At 46.0% G+C, this 16,192-nt stretch overlaps 1 protein-coding gene across 2 annotated transcripts in view; it reads right to left on the reverse strand.

Annotated features, from left to right (window-relative positions):
- The window catches only part of LOC112261700 (serine/threonine-protein phosphatase 2A 56 kDa regulatory subunit epsilon isoform), a 39,494-nt gene that overhangs the window by 12,974 nt on the left and 10,328 nt on the right, over nucleotides 1–16,192 (reverse strand). Inside the window, exons 1-4 of one of the 2 annotated variants that reach the window (XM_024437270.2) lie at nucleotides 14,002–14,147; nucleotides 1,235–1,431; nucleotides 881–982; nucleotides 59–151 (exon numbers count right to left, since the gene is read on the reverse strand). In XM_024437270.2, coding sequence (XP_024293038.1) covers nucleotides 59–151; nucleotides 881–982; nucleotides 1,235–1,360 — 321 coding nt within the window. In that variant the 5' untranslated portion in view covers nucleotides 1,361–1,431; nucleotides 14,002–14,147. Of the gene's footprint in view, nucleotides 1–58; nucleotides 152–880; nucleotides 983–1,234; nucleotides 1,432–14,001; nucleotides 14,148–16,192 lie in introns of those variants that run through there. The other variant, XM_024437269.2, reaches the window with a different exon arrangement.

The following is a 16,192-nucleotide window of genomic DNA, read 5'->3' on the forward strand; positions in this document are numbered from 1 at the left end:
TTTTGAAGTGCATCTCTACAGCATCTCCAATGTAAAAAAAACAAAAAACATCACTCACCTGTAGAACAAATTTCTGGTCTATGTACTTTTTGGCAATGCTGGGCTGGAATTCCTGACTCTCCAAGAATCGTATGAAGAACTCATACACCAGCTATGACACAGAGAAAGCGAGAGAGCGGTGGAAGAGGTTAAGGGACGGAGTCTTCATAGTGCAAAGGTAAGGCTATGGAGAGACTGGAGCAGGACAGACTGGGAGGTCAATAGGTCGCAGGAGGTCAAAGGTCAGAGGCTCACCTTGGGTAGGGTCCTTATTACCTTTAGTGTAACCAGGGTTACAAGATGGCCAGGGGAAGGAGGGCTTATGTTTGGGAGGGTTAATATATATATATATTTTTTTTAATTGGTCAAATGAATTTGGCTGTTTTTGGAAATGTTATAAAAGATTAATACAATTCAAAAGTTTTACCAGGAAGAATCTCCTTGAGATCTTCATCTAATTTCTAAAGGAGTCCTGGGAGGCACAGCAGCAGGTACACAGAAAAGGGGGTGAGAGACAGAGCACCTGACACTAGACCTGTAGCCATATAAGGGACTGTCAGAGCCAGGACTTAAATGGGAACTCAACTCAAAAACTATATATTTTTACATTTTTTATTAGTCCACTGTTGATACAGTCCCAAAATTTTATGGCATGTCAGCAGTCAAGTTATCAAGATATTGGACTTTCAAGAAGCAAAGTGTCACCGGCCACATCATCATGCATTAAAGATAAACATCAAGATACCAAGGATTCCAGGTAGGTTTTTACAGAGGGGAACGACACTCAGTCTCCAATAGAAGGCAGTACACACACACCAATCAATTGTAGCCTCAGTGTTACCTGTAAGTGTGGCCATGAGGCCTCCAGTGTGGGTTCATCCTCCTCTGGGTCAAACTCATTACTGTCACTGGGTGGAAGGGTCCGGAATATGTTGTAAGACACCTGAGAGACAGGACAGAGAACAATACACAATCAACTGACTTCCCTGGAGATTAAGGCAGTGGACATGTGAGTGGAATGAGTAATATGAAAATCAGTTTTATAGGCAACTCAGGCACTTCAACATGGATGTGAAACAGAAACGTTGATTAAGGTTCATTGTATTTATCATTTTTATCAACAAACTTAAATTGTCTGGAAGCAAGTATATTTATGGCATGAATGCGTGTTCTGTTTAGTGTGTTGTAGCCTCACCATTTTGACCACCTCCGGGTAAGCCTGTTCTGTCAGGTAGCCCCTGCTGACGGTGACATAGTCCACCAGCTCGTTGAGCGTGGAGCGCTTGTACTCCTTCATCTTCAGGTCAGACAGCGTGTCCATGAAATCAAACACAGTACAGCACTGCTGCAGCTTCTTCAGGAACAGCTCCGGCTGCTCCGGTGCCGGCACGTCTACACGCAGGGAGAGAAAGAGATGTCAGGAGTGAGAGGCCTACTAGTATAGGGAGACTTCTAGCAGAGAGGAAGAGGACAACATGGCAGAAACAGAGCAATCACATGACAGGATATCTGAACAGAGCCCTGAAACCAATAATAAAAGAAAGCTGGAGGAGAGATGGAGACCTTTAATGAAGCATGTGACAAATAACATTTGATCATCTCTGTGCCCACACGCATGCACACACCACTTGACCATACAGGTCACTCATCACTGCAGAATGTGGCTCTAGTCAACAAGTATGCGAGTAGCATCCACAGAAGACAGTGTAGCACAGGTAGAAGAACAAAGACCATACAGACCAGAGGAATGGGCATCTATCCCAGAGATTGGGAAACTGATCAATAAAAATGTAATAATGTAAAGAGGTTTCCATCAGGGACCAGTTTGCCCAAGAGCTTCAACCGAGGCTATATGTACTAGTACTTATATCTAGGTAGTCTAGTCTTCTGAGTCTCCTACATAGTACATTAGTCTGTTCCTGTAGTTCAAACAGGCGGTATAAAACACACAGACAGTACTGTTAAAAGTGACCTTATCATGGACCATCGCTAAGACACCAACTATCTACCCAGTATTCCTCAGCCAAGCATCTGTCAACATGACATTACACAGGGCAATATCTCAGCTAGACAAAGAGGCATGGGTTAGACAGAGCACAGGAGGCCAGGGTTACAGAACAAGTCTACCAGGCCTGTAAAAGAATAGTAGCCTTGTAATCCTTCAGTGTGTTTACTGTATTTATATTTGGGATATCGTTTCCAACAGTAAAAGTAAAATTGCTAAATTCCCAGAGGAGTCCAAATTCAGTTTGTGTTTTGTATCATATTGTACAACAGCTGATGAAACTAACACTGTAAAAGTGTGATTTAAAAAAAAAAAATGTTATTTCCTGATAGCTGAAAATATAAAATCTACACAGGACCTTCTAAAAAAATCAGCAGTTTTGCATGGGTGGGAGTGTCGGCTTTCAACGGTGACTTAACCATACGGTAAAATGGTTAATAGACCAATAACAAAATAGTTCCAAACTGCTCTGCCAATAACAGCTAGTTTTCAGTTTTCCTTTACCACTCCCTTGACAGCCCGAGCAAAATCCTTGCTTGAGAAATAATTGTGGTAAAAAGCTAGTCTTGCCCATTTGAATGGAAATCTATTACATTAAGGTACTTAACTGTTACCCAGATATTATTTGACATTGATATAAAAATGGCTGCATTGAGCATTTGTAACCTTTATTTAACTAGGCAAGTCAGTTAAGAACAATTCTTATATTTACAATGACGGCTTACTCCGGCAAACCTGGACGACGCTGGGGAAACGTGTGCCGCTCTGTGACTCCCAATCTCGGTAGGATGTGATACAGCCTGGATTCGAACCAGGTACTATAGTGACGCCTCTTGCACTGAGATGCAGTGCCTTAGACCGCTGTTCTACTAAGGAGCCCATTTAAAAAGGACAAAAAAAACTATGCACATTAATGTTATAAACTTATCGTTAGGGCATCAATTCAGGCAATTTATCTCGAAATGGATATTTGTCCATATCGCCCAGCGTTACATATCCAAACAGGTGTCTGACTTGGACTCTAGTCTCTCTTGATAGACAGGTTGCCTCTGACAATGCACCAGCTTACATGTCTGTAGAAGTTCCGGCATCAGTTGGGATAGAGTACAAGTGGAAAATGGGACGCGTGTCACCGGTGACGTTACTGCCATATAAAATCAAATCAAATTTTATTTGTCACATACACATGGTTAGCAGATGTTAATGCGAGTGTAGCGAAATGCTTGTGCTTCTAGTTCCGACAATGCAGTAATAACGAACAAGTAATCTAACTAACAATTCCAAAAAAACTACTGTCTTATACACAGTGTAAGGGGATAAAGAATATGTACATAAGGATATATGAATGAGTGATGGTACAGAGCAGCATAGGCAAGATACAGTAGATGATATCGAGTACAGTATATACATATGAGATAAGTATGTAAACCAAGTGGCATAGTTAAAGTGGCTAGTGATACATGTATTGCATAAGGATGCAGTCGATGATATAGAGTACAGTATCAATGTATGCATATGAGATGAACAATGTAGGGTAAGTAACATTATATAAGGTAGCATTGTTTAAAGTGGCTAGTGATATATTTACATCATTTCCCATCAATTCCCATGATTAAAGTGGCTGGAGTAGAGTCAGTGTCATTGTCAGTGTGTTGGCAGTAGCCACTCAATGTTAGTGGTGGCTGTTTAACAGTCTGATGGCCTTGAGATAGAAGCTGTTTTTCAGTCTCTCGGTCCCAGCTTTGATGCACCTGTACTGACCTCGCCTTCTGGATGACAGCGGGGTGAACAGGCAGTGGCTCGGGTGGTTGATGTCCTTGATGATCTTTATGGCCTTCCTGTAGCATCGGGTGGTGTAGGTGTCCTGGAGGGCAGGTAGTTTGCCCCCGGTGATGTGTTGTGCAGACCTCACTACCCTCTGGAGAGCCTTACGGTTGAGGGCGGTGCAGTTGCCATACCAGGCGGTGATACAGCCCGCCAGGATGCTCTCGATTGTGCATCTGTAGAAGTTTGTGAGTGCTTTTGGTGACAAGCCGAATTTCTTCAGCCTCCTGAGGTTGAAGAGGCGCTGCTGCGCCTTCCTCACGATGCTGTCTGTGTGAGTGGACCAATTCAGTGTGTCTGTGATGTGTATGCCGAGGAACTTAAAACTTGCTACCCTCTCCACTACTGTTCCATCGATGTGGATGGGGGTGTTCCCTCTGCTGTTTCCTGAAGTCCACAATCATCTCCTTAGTTTTGTTGACGTTGAGTGTGAGGTTATTTTCCTGACACCACACTCCGAGGGCCCTCACCTCCTCCCTGTAGGCCGTCTCGTCGTTGTTGGTAATCAAGCCTACCACTGTTGTGTCGTCCGCAAACTTGATGATTGAGTTGGAGGCGTGCGTGGCCACGCAGTCGTGGGTGAACAGGGAGTACAGGAGAGGGCTCAGAACGCACCCTTGTGGGGCCCCAGTGTTGAGGATCAGCGGGGAGGAGATGTTGTTGCCTACCCTCACCACCTGGGGGCGGCCCGTCAGGAAGTCCAGTACCCAGTTGCACAGGGCGGGGTCGAGACCCAGGGTCTCGAGCTTGATGACGAGCTTGGAGGGTACTATGGTGTTGAATGCCGAGCTGTAGTCGATGAACAGCATTCTCACATAGGTATTCCTCTTGTCCAGATGGGTTAGGGCAGTGTGCAGTGTGGTTGAGATTGCATCGTCTGTGGACCTATTTGGGCGGTAAGCAAATTGGAGTGGGTCAAGGGTGTCAGGTAGGGTGGAGGTGATATGGTCCTTGACTAGTCTCTCAAAGCACTTCATGATGGCGGATGTGAGTGCTACGGGCGGTAGTTGTTTAGCTCAGTTACCTTAGCTTTCTTGGGAACAGGAACAATGGTGGCCCTCTTGAAGCATGTGGGAACAGCAGACTGGTATAGGGATTGATTGAATATGTCCGTAAACACACCGGCCAGCTGGTCTGCGCATGCTCTGAGGGCGCGGCTGGGGATGCCGTCTGGGCCTGCAGCCTTGCGAGGGTTAACACGTTTAAATGTCTTACTCACTTCGGCTGCAGTGAAGGAGAGACCGCATGTTTCCGTTGCAGGCCGTGTCAGTGGCACTGTATTGTCCTCAAAGCGGGCAAAAAAGTTATTTAGTCTGCCTGGGAGCAAGACATCCTGGTCCGTGACTGGGCTGGGTTTCTTCCTGTAGTCCGTGATTGACTGTAGACCCTGCCACATGCCTCTTGTGTCTGAGCCGTTGAATTGAGATTCTACTTTGTCTCTGTACTGGCGCTTAGCTTGTTTGATAGCCTTGCGGAGGGAATAGCTGCACTGTTTGTATTCAGCCATGTTACCAGACACCTTGCCCTGATTAAAAGCAGTGGTTTGTGCCTTCAGTTTCACACGAATGCTGCCATCAATCCACGGTTTCTGGTTAGGGAATGTTTTAATCGTTGCTATGGGAACGACATCTTCAACGCACGTTCTAATGAACTCGCACACCGTATCAGCGTATTCGTCAATGTTGTTGTCTGACGCAATACGAAACATCTCCCAGTCCACGTGATGGAAGCAGTCTTGGAGTGTGGAGTCAGCTTGGTCGGACCAGCGTTGGACAGACCTCAGCGTGGGAGCTTCTTGTTTTAGTTTCTGTCTGTAGGCAGGGATCAACAAAATGGAGTCGTGGTCAGCTTTTCCGAAAGGGGGCGGGGCAGGGCCTTATATGCGTCGCGGAAGTTAGAGTAACAATGATCCAGGGTCTTTCCACCCCTGGTTGCGCAATCAATATGCTGATAAAATTTAGGGAGTCTTGTTTTCAGATTAGCCTTGTTAAAATCCCCAGCTACAATGAATGCAGCCTCCGGATAAATCGTTTCCAGTTTGCAGAGAGTTAAATAAAGTTCGTTCAGAGCCATCGATGTGTCTGCTTGGGGGGGATATATACGGCTGTGATTATAATCGAAGAGAATTCTCTTGGTAGATAATGCGGTCTACATTTGATTGTGAGGAATTCTAAATCAGGTGAACAGAAGGATTTGAGTTCCTGTATGTTTCTTTCATCACACCATGTCACGTTGGCCATAAGGCATACGCCCCCGCCCGTCTTCTTACCAGAAAGATGTTTGTTTCTGTCGGCGCGATGCGTGGAGAAACCCGCTGGCTGCACCGCTTCGGATTGCGTCTCTCCAGTTAGCCATGTTTCCGTGAAGCAGAGAACGTTACAGTCTCTGATGTCCCTCTGGAATGCTACCCTTGCTCGGATTTCATCAACCTTGTTGTCAAGAGACTGGACATTGGCAAGAAGAATGCTAGGAGTGGTGCACGATGTGCCCGTCTCCGGAGTCTGACCAGAAGACCGCTTCGTTTCCCTCTTTTTCTGAGTCGTTTTTTTTTTTTTTGGTCGCTGCATGTGATCCACTCCGTTACACTGGTTGTAAGGCAGAACACAGGATCCACATCGCGAAAAACATATTCTTGGTCGTACTGATGGTGAGTTGACGCTGATCTTATATTCAGTAGTTCTTCTCGGCTGTATGTAATGAAACCTAAAATGACCTGGGGTACTAGTGTAAGAAATAACACGTAAAAAAACAAAAAACTGCATAGTTTCCTAGGAACGCGAAGCGAGGCGGCCATCTCTGTCGGCGCCGTTCCACACACACGCAGTCGGGCTTGTTGCGGGCTTGTTGCCCGAGATAAACATGAGCAGAATGTCTGCCTGTATTCCTGCCTACCCAAAATCTGGATTTGCTGGGAAAGTTGGTCAGATGGCGACCCTCCCTGGAACAATATTTTGTCCTCTTTCAAAATTTCCAAGAGAATCCGACATTACCCCCTGGCCTAGTGCTCTTGTTCCTATACCTATCCATGTTTAAATCACAGATAGCTAGGACCATCAGGGTGAGTGCATGGTTAGTCTAGTACAATGCCTCTCCTGTTAGGCCTGCCCCACCGTGTGTGTGTGTGTGTGTGTCAGGGTCTGTGTAAGGGTCTGTGGCTGCTGCTGGTGCCTGTCCCGTTCCTGGTTGGTTCATATAATTAGTGCACCAGTACAGTCAGTGTTGGTCTTCCATCCAACCCCTGGGTATATAGGAGAGGAGTAGCATGTGAATGGCCTTAAAAGGAAGCTATTAATAGCGCAGAGAGTCACACAGGAGAGAGAAATCCCTCCAGGGAGAAGGAGCGCCCGGCTGGGCCCAGCACACAACCGCTCGTGGTGCCATTATTCCAGGTGTTGTTCATCAGTTGATGTGAGAAAGTCTCCTGGAAGAGCGATCTTGCAACTATTAACTTTGATATAAAACTCAGCAAAATATATAGGATCTTGAAACTATGGAGAGTAAAACCTGTCCAGCTACAAGAAATGTACCCTGATTAAATATGTCAACTGCGATATTTCTAGATAATTATTCATTGCTCTACCAAATCCAGGAGAATCCTTTTTGAAATGTGAGAAAATAATATTTGGAATGGCAAACCAGATAAAGCTATGGGCACATTTAGATGCAATTGGAGAGTACTCAGAACCCTTCCCTTTATCCACATTTTGTAACATTACATCCTTATTCTAAAATGGATCAAATATTTTTTTCATCATCCATGTACACACAATAACCCATAACGACAAAGTGAAAATACGTTTTTAGAATTTTTGCAAATGCATTAAAAATAACAGAAATACCTTATTTACCTAAATACCCGGTGCATTCTGTTTCCATTGATCATCCTTGGTATATCCACCTGTGGTAAATTCAATTGATTGGACATCATTTGGAAAGGCACAGACCTGTCTATATAAGGTCCCACAATTGAAAGTGCATGTCAGAGCAAAAACCAAGCTATGAGGTCGAAGGAGTTGTCCGTTGAGCTCGGAGACGGGATTGTGTCGAGGCACAGATCTTGGGAAGGGTGCCAAATAATGTCTGCAGCATTGAAGGTCCCCAAGAACACTGTGGCCTCCATCATTCTTAAATGGAAGAAGTTTGGAACCACCAAGACTCTTTATAGAGCTGGCCGCCTGCCAAACGGAGCAATCGGTGGAGAAGGGCCATGGTCAGGAAGGTGACCAAGAACCCTTTGTCACTCTGACAGAGCTCCAGAGTTCCTCTGTGGAGATGGAAGAACATTCCAGAAGGACAACCCTCTCTGCAGCACTAAACCAATCAGGCCTTTATGATAGAGTGGCTAGATGGAAGCCACTCCTCAGTAAAAGGCATATGACAACACGCTTGGTGTGTGCCAAACGGCATCAAAAAGGACTCTCAGGCCATGAGAAACAAGATTCTCTGGTATTATGAAACAAAGATTGTACTCTTTGGCCTGAATGCCAAGCATCACATCTGGAGGAAACCTTGCACCATCCCTATGGTGAAACATGGTGCTGGCAGCATCATGCTGTGGGGATATTTTTCAGCAGCAGGGACTGGGAGACTAGTCAGGATCGAAGAGAAGATGAACGGAGCAAAGTACAGAGACATCCTTGATGAAAACCTGCTCCAGAGCACTCAGGACCTCAGACTGGGGGCAAAGGTTCACCTTCCAACAGGACAACAAAGCTAAGCACACAGTCAAGACAACGCAGGAGTGGCTTCGGGTCTCTGAGTGTCCTTGAGTGGCCCAGCCAGAGCACGGACTTGAACCCGATCTAGCATCTCTGGAGAGACCTGAAAAAAGCTGTGCAGCGACTCCCCATCCAACCTGACAGAGCTTGAGAGGATATGCAGAGAATGGGAAAAACTCTCAAAATACAGGTGTTCCAAGTTTGTGGCATTATACCCAAGAAGATTCAAGGCTGTAATCGCTGCCAAAGGTGCTTCATCAGAGTAAAGGGTCTGAATACATATGTAAATGTCATTAGTCAGTTGTCTGTCTACTACACATTACCACTCATTAAAAACAGAAATGGCTTATACTTATTAGTATAAATCGAAGTCAAAAGGTGCCGCATAAAGTTCAAGTCCGTTGGGAAACAGGCCTCTGATGTACCAATACCTTGGCATCGGGTCTATGAACTGACATGTAAAACAACAATTGACATCAATCCGTTCATTTAAATTTAAGCTATTAGATAAACTTGCCACAAAAAAGCAATGCTCAACATATGGGGAATTAAACAGTCAGCCTTGTGCAGATTCTGCTATGAAGAAACAGACTCACTAGAGCATCTTTTCTGGTACTCAGTTTGAACCCTGATATGACATATAACCACCATTCCTGGATCTGACTGCAAAAGCGAGCCACCGATGGACAGTAGCGGAAAGGATGCTCTTCGTGGCAGAGTCTGCACAAGGCTGACTGTTCAATTCCCCATATGTTGAGCATTATTTTTGTAGCAACATTTTTATCTAATAGCTCGCTTTTGCAGTCAGGTCCAGGAATGGTTTTTATGTCATAATATTACGGTTTAGATGGACCTGCAAACTGTATTGTTAGGGGATCTGAAAAACCATGATCAGTCAATAGGAAATATCAATATGCTCCTAGGGTAAAGTACTTATCTTTGGGGCAATATCAGTAGAAATGTTACAAATAGGAAGGTTCAGGACCCTCGTAAGACATCACAGTAAAATGGAGGGATGTATTGTGAAAGGAAATAGCAAAATGGTAGTGTACTGGGAAAGATGAACCTGTCTGTGGACATCTGAGGGTTGGGGTTAAGATCAAAATAAATGGTGGATTGGTCAGTCGGTGAAAATCGAAGACTTGCAGAAAGAGGAAATGAGGAATATATGTATAATTATTTATCTACATGTACCGTAAATATGAGCGAAAATAGCTGTAAGTAGCAGAAGTGTTGTCATCAGTTTACTCCAATCAGGGAAGGGGTGGTAGGGTGAAAATAATATTAATCCTAATAAATATTTTTTTCTGTTTAAAACAGTAGTGAACACGACAGCCCTATCCATAACAATACAGCATACAGTAACCAACCAGGAGTGAGCACACGGCTCAGTTGACCACAACAGACCATGACAGGGAGCATGTCCTAGAACGGCATGGAACACCCAGTCTTGGACAACACAATTGAGATACCAGTTCATCACAATACCGAGTACATTTCTCTGCCCAGCCCCTGGCACACACCAACACAGTAAAGTCCACAATTCCAATGTGCAATAAAGTATGCATAGTTTAGAAAATAGGTGAGAGTCCAACCCATCCCTGTCAGACTACCCTAGCACAACCCTGGGCTGCTGGGTCCAGACTCACACCATTGAAGAAGCATTCAGCAGGTCTCAATCCCAATTGTCCCAAATAAACAACATAGGAAAGATCAGCATTCAGCACCATGTAATCTAGCCTGATTCACCAACAGTTACCTTAAAATCTAAAATAATGACATCTAAAATTCAGATGCTAAGCCCATACCAGCAGAACTGAGCACAGCAAACCACATCACCCTTCCCAGCCCCAGACTAGGTCAGCACTCTGCACAGAATAGTTCAGTCTAGCACACTCTGACAAGCCTCAGCTCAGGGATGGGAGCATCATCATAGCTCCCCTGGCAGACTAAATAAAGACTGCTGCTTAATTAATGTGGAGAAAGCTGAGCTTCTCAGAGAGAGAGAGAGAGAGAGAGAGAGAGAGAGTAGTTTAATGGCTCACCACAGGAAATGTTCAAAGTAAATTTCATAATCACTTAAAGCTGTTGAGCAGGGTGCAAGCAAGCCTTTCGTCATATCCACATAACCAGGGTCCTCTCATAGGACATCTACTGATGAGAGACTGGAGCCTCAGGAACATCACGTACTCTAAAAGCTCGCACACATTTCACCCAATGTGGATCCAGCGGTCGTCTGCAGATCGTTCAGCACGCTGTATTTTAAGGACCACCCGAGGAAGACGTCTGACTGCCGACATTTTCCCATGATTCTAAATGTAAAATCGGTGCGCACTCGGTTCACAAATGACATCCAGATGTGCCAAGTACTCTCGACCAGCAAACGCTGCTGGTGTCTCTGAGCCCTATGTGGAGACTTGGACTTGCTGTGCAATGCTGCTCTACCACATGGTAACATGACATCCGTCATGATTGACACACCCACCTCAGCCCAATGTGTCGCAGTCCCCTTGTCCTGCCCAACAGTCACCTTTTTCACCTGACTGAAAAAGATGGGTTAAACAACGACACCTGCAGGCAGAGAAAATCCAATAGCAACGGCAGTAGCAACATTTCTAAGTAACGTGCAGAGCACGCGGTAGTACTGTAACCGTGCAGCGCACGCGGTAGTACTGTAACCGTGCAGCGCACGCGGTAGTACTGTAACCGTGCAGCGCACGCGGAAGTACTGTAACCGTGCAGCGCACGCGGTAGTACTGTAACCGTACAGAGCACGCGGTAGTACTGTAACCGTACAGAGCACGCGGTAGTACTGTAACCGTACAGAGCACGCGGTAGTACTGTAACCGTACAGACAGAGTACACGCGGTAGTACTGTAACCGTACAGCGCACACGGTAGTACTGTAACCGTACAGAGCACGCGATAGTACTGTAACCGTACAGAGCACGCGGTAGTACTGTAACCGTACAGAGCACGCGGTAGTACTGTAACCGTGCAGAGCACGCGGTAGTACTGTAACCGTGCAGAGCACGCGGTAGTACTGTAACCGTGCAGAGCACGCGGTAGTACTGTAACCGTGCAGAGCACGCGGTAGTACTGTAACCGTGCAGAGCACGCGGTAGTACTGTAACCGTACAGAGCACGCGATAGTACTGTAACCGTACAGCGCACGCGATAGTACTGTAACCGTACAGAGCACACGGTAGTACTGTAACCGTACAGAGCACACGGTAGTACTGTAACCGTACAGAGCACACGGTAGTACTGTAACCGTACAGAGCACACGGTAGTACTGTAACCGTACAGAGCACACGGTAGTACTGTAACCGTACAGAGCACACGGTAGTACTGTAACCGTACAGAGCACACGGTAGTACTGTAACCGTACAGAGCACACGGTAGTACTGTAACCGTACAGAGCACACGGTAGTACTGTAACCGTGCAGAGCACACGGTAGTACTGTAACCGTACAGAGCACACAGTAGTACTGTAACCGTACAGAGCACACGGTAGTACTGTAACCGTACAGAGCACACGGTAGTACTGTAACCGTACAGCGCACGCGATAGTACTGTAACCGTACAGCGCACACGGTAGTACTGTAACCGTACAGCGCACACGGTAGTACTGTAACCGTACAGAGCACACGGTAGTACTGTAACCGTACAGAGCACACGGTAGTACTGTAACCGTACAGAGCACACGGTAGTACTGTAACCGTACAGAGCACACGGTAATACTGTCCAAAGTACTCCGTAGTACTGTAACTGGGAGGCCTTCCCTGTAAATGAACGACCAGCAGTGTTAGTCGTGTGATGCTAAAGCTAACGGACACTATGAGTTGAAATTCACATGGAAGTAACGCATATGGACACTTTGCCAGGTCTTAAGACTAGTACTTTGCTTCAGGACTTAATAAAAACCCATCATCCATGGAGTTTACTCAGAACGTAGAAGGCTATTCTTAGTGGTCACCGTTTTTAGATGGAAACACAAATCCAGGAAGTGAGTGTAGGTATAGAGTAACAATTACGTCCCTCAGAGCAGCCGACACACACACACACACACACACACACACAGAAAGCCTGCCTGCTTGCTTGTCTAAGGGGAAAACCCCGGCCACACTATACACTCTGGCGGGCTTGGGTTACGGTTGCAGGAGAGAGTGAGCGGTTCCAACAGATGGGCTCAGCAGGTGACCGGGCCAACACTGTCAGAGACTGAAGGTCAATATGTATGATATGTACTGTATGTATACACAGGGAGGCAGACCATCACATCAACACTGTGTCAGAGATGGAGAACCACACACACCGTTTGCATCGTCTCTGAGCTGAAGATTAGACAACAAACCAGGTAATGGTTGGTCGGAGTATGGTCTGACAGAAACGCAACCAACTCTGGACCATAGGGATTCAATTCCCACCTGAGCCCTTCCTGTTTGTGTGCCCATCTTTGTATCCATCTCATCTCATCATTCAGACGTTTCTATAATGAAAATATTTAATTCCTTTAAAAACAAGTTCCTACTACTACTACTACTTAATTTAGTCAACCAGTATGCTATACAATGGAATGACACCATGAAATAAGTTGAGACATTATTTTCTGTTCTCTATGTGTTCTCATACGGCAGCTTCAAGAAGCCTCATTATGAACTACACTGCCATGTACTGTCAATCATTGACGGATGTAATCACACTGTGCTAACTTTGCTCTCCACTATAGTAACAAGGCCGACGGAGTTCATATACAAGTCATTTTAACTTTGAACATCGAAAGCCTCCTAGGCATTGTACAGCTACGGTCACCTCTTGGTAGCAGAGAACAGAGTCTCTCTCTGTGTGCCTCCTTTCAAAGGCAGTGTGGGTAATCTGGGGCTGTCAACACAAAGGCACTCTTTCTTCACACACAAGGTCAGGTGAGAGGGCCAGCAGCAGCGTGCGCAGGTGAATCACATAGCAAGCATTCCACCAGCCATAGCCGCCACACCCTTAACAAGCACAACTCTGAAAACCCCTGCAATCAGTGGCACTGACCATGACAACACAGTCAATATGCTACCTGCTGTAACACCTGCCTGGCTACCACAACATCCTCTGGCAGACAGAAAGCCAACAGAACGAAGGCTGCTGTATGGCGAAGCTACTGCAATGCTCATCCACAGTACTACACAGCAGCACTCCTTAGAGATGATTGCTGCACAGGCCGCTCCACCCTTATCCTACATCTGACTTCAAAAGCTCAGTCATACCCTCTTTCCATGTCCCCCTGCCATTACCACTCCATTTATATACTCTCCACTCAGCCCCACAGACAGACATACCAACACAGCCTGCCAAGCCTTCGAGAGGGCCCTTAGTAGGTTAACTAGAACACTCCTCCACCCCCAGCAGAATCACGGACACTCACTCTCAGGTTTCCGTTCCTCTGTAGAGTCCACCAGCCCAAAATATTATCTGTTGGGGCAAAATTATTCAAATACTGATGGTGTGAAAAATAGTAGTTTGTTGTAGTGGGCACACACTCCCCCCTATGCTGCTTGTTAGGAGCGAGTGGGACTGGAAATCTATAACGAGACAACTGGTGGATCTGGTTACCCCTGAGGGGAGGGCGTAGGGGGGAAAGGGAGCGTTGGGGGGCCGCACTGACCAAACAGAGACCAGGAACCACCAGACAGATGGGCTGGTGGAAGCTCTACGGCCAGTGCTGTTCCCCTAACTCCCCTTTCACCGTCTTCATTCTATTTCTACTCCCCTTATTTTTTTAAATTCGGCTCACGAGGTCAGAGAGCGATCTGTCTTCCGTACTACACAGAGAGGTGGTCCTAAAAAACAGGCATCTCGCCAGCGCACATCCTTAACGTAGGCATCGCTCCACCTCGAAGATTCTTGTAAACAGAGGGAGTCTCCACTCCACCTCGTAGATGTGGAAGGAGGGGAAAGGGTTTGCCATGACCTGGCCAAGCATTGGAAAATCCTCTTCATCCTCCTCTTCCTCCCTCCCTCTGCCATGAAGCATTAGGACACTAATTCTTTCTTCAGGCTCCATGCCAGACTCATCACCACTCTCTCGTTCTCTCGGTCACTCTCACCATCCCTCTAACTTCCTGTGAAGGCTCTTAAAGAGCTACCACAACAACTCTTGACTTGCACACTGGGGGAGACATCCACGCAGGCCTGGAACAACTACCCGAAACAACATTTAGGAATAAAAAGTATCCCTTGTTGGGACCATGGGCTCTGCAGCCTAGCAAACTATGAATGCTTATTTCTACTGTCTTTGTTGACATGGGGTAAAAATCTGTCCCCTTTCCACCTTCAAGAAATAGCAAAAGAATTTAAACAAACTGAATCAACATAGGAGGCTCAGATCTAGTTACAGGAAAACCATATTTCCCTGGCTGTGACTAGCAGGTGAAGTCTGAAAGGCCACCCTCACAGTCTCTTCACTCTCACTGACTGCGTACATAGAGTGCTCCTCCTTAGAGGTCAAAGGTCAGTCAGTCGATGATAGATGAGGGCGTGTGTTGGTGCCGCACGGAGGGTTGAGGCATCGCCAGTCGCCACCACATGGTTGGATAGAATAAGTGCAGCTCACCTAACACCAGGCAACTACACACGTCTACATGGTCCCAGACCCGACTACAATCGTTTGAAAATGCATCCTTCCTCTACTCCTTGTAAGTATTCCCAAGTGTGCAAAGATCCAACACAAATTGAGAGGTGAAATCAGAGGGTTTCACAAAGCTTTCATCAATCCAGTCATGTCAGATCTGTGATCACGTCACAGGATGGTAGATACCATTTCAATGTATTAAGGTTCTGCGTTTCACTGTGGTGATGTGCTCGTTAGAGCAATGAACGGGCATGAATTTAAGCCCGAACACCTACCCATGTCCACAATGTTAAGGCCTGATTGCTCCTGCCAAATTTAAGGCCCCGCCCTGCTCGAAACCAGAAATAACTTCCTCTGTTAGTAAATCTATTTGCTGTTGCTCCTCGGTCACTCGCTCCCTGTGCTCTGCTCATGGCGGTTCTGAGTATCCATAGCAACGGCTCCGCTTGGGCTGCTCTGCTCAATGAAGAGACATGAGAGAGCAGTTAGCTGTTAGCTACTTTTCGTCACGCTAGACTCTGAAAAAACTCAAGGAACATTCTTATTTTTTTGTGAAATAATCTCTCTGGTCGTGAGGTTGAATCACTTCTGACACCATGTTATGATCTTAAACAGATATGACTGTACTGCGCAGCACATCACACGCTAATGGCTGAGCTTCAAAATGTTAGTGTACCTGTGCCCTGCCCGTACTGTTGTTATTGATGAAAGAAAACAGGCCCTGCCTGGCCCTAGCATGATGTCGGGGTCTGTCAGGCTCAGGGAGGGGAGCAGAGCTCAAGTGCTCGTCCCCTGAATTAAAGAGGAGATTACAGGGAACAAGCTATCACGAAAATGGAATCACATTTTAAAAAGGCACTTACAAAGACAACAATACTTAGGTTTAACCATTTTAAATGATGGTGTCCAATATGATGAGAAAATCATAGTACGTCAGATCAGATTTGCACCTTTTATTATGCAGGTGTTTATATAAGAACACGGA

Source organism: Oncorhynchus tshawytscha, linkage group LG11 (assembly GCF_018296145.1).
Source record: "Oncorhynchus tshawytscha isolate Ot180627B linkage group LG11, Otsh_v2.0, whole genome shotgun sequence".
NCBI classification, from domain to species: Eukaryota; Metazoa; Chordata; class Actinopteri; order Salmoniformes; family Salmonidae; genus Oncorhynchus; species Oncorhynchus tshawytscha.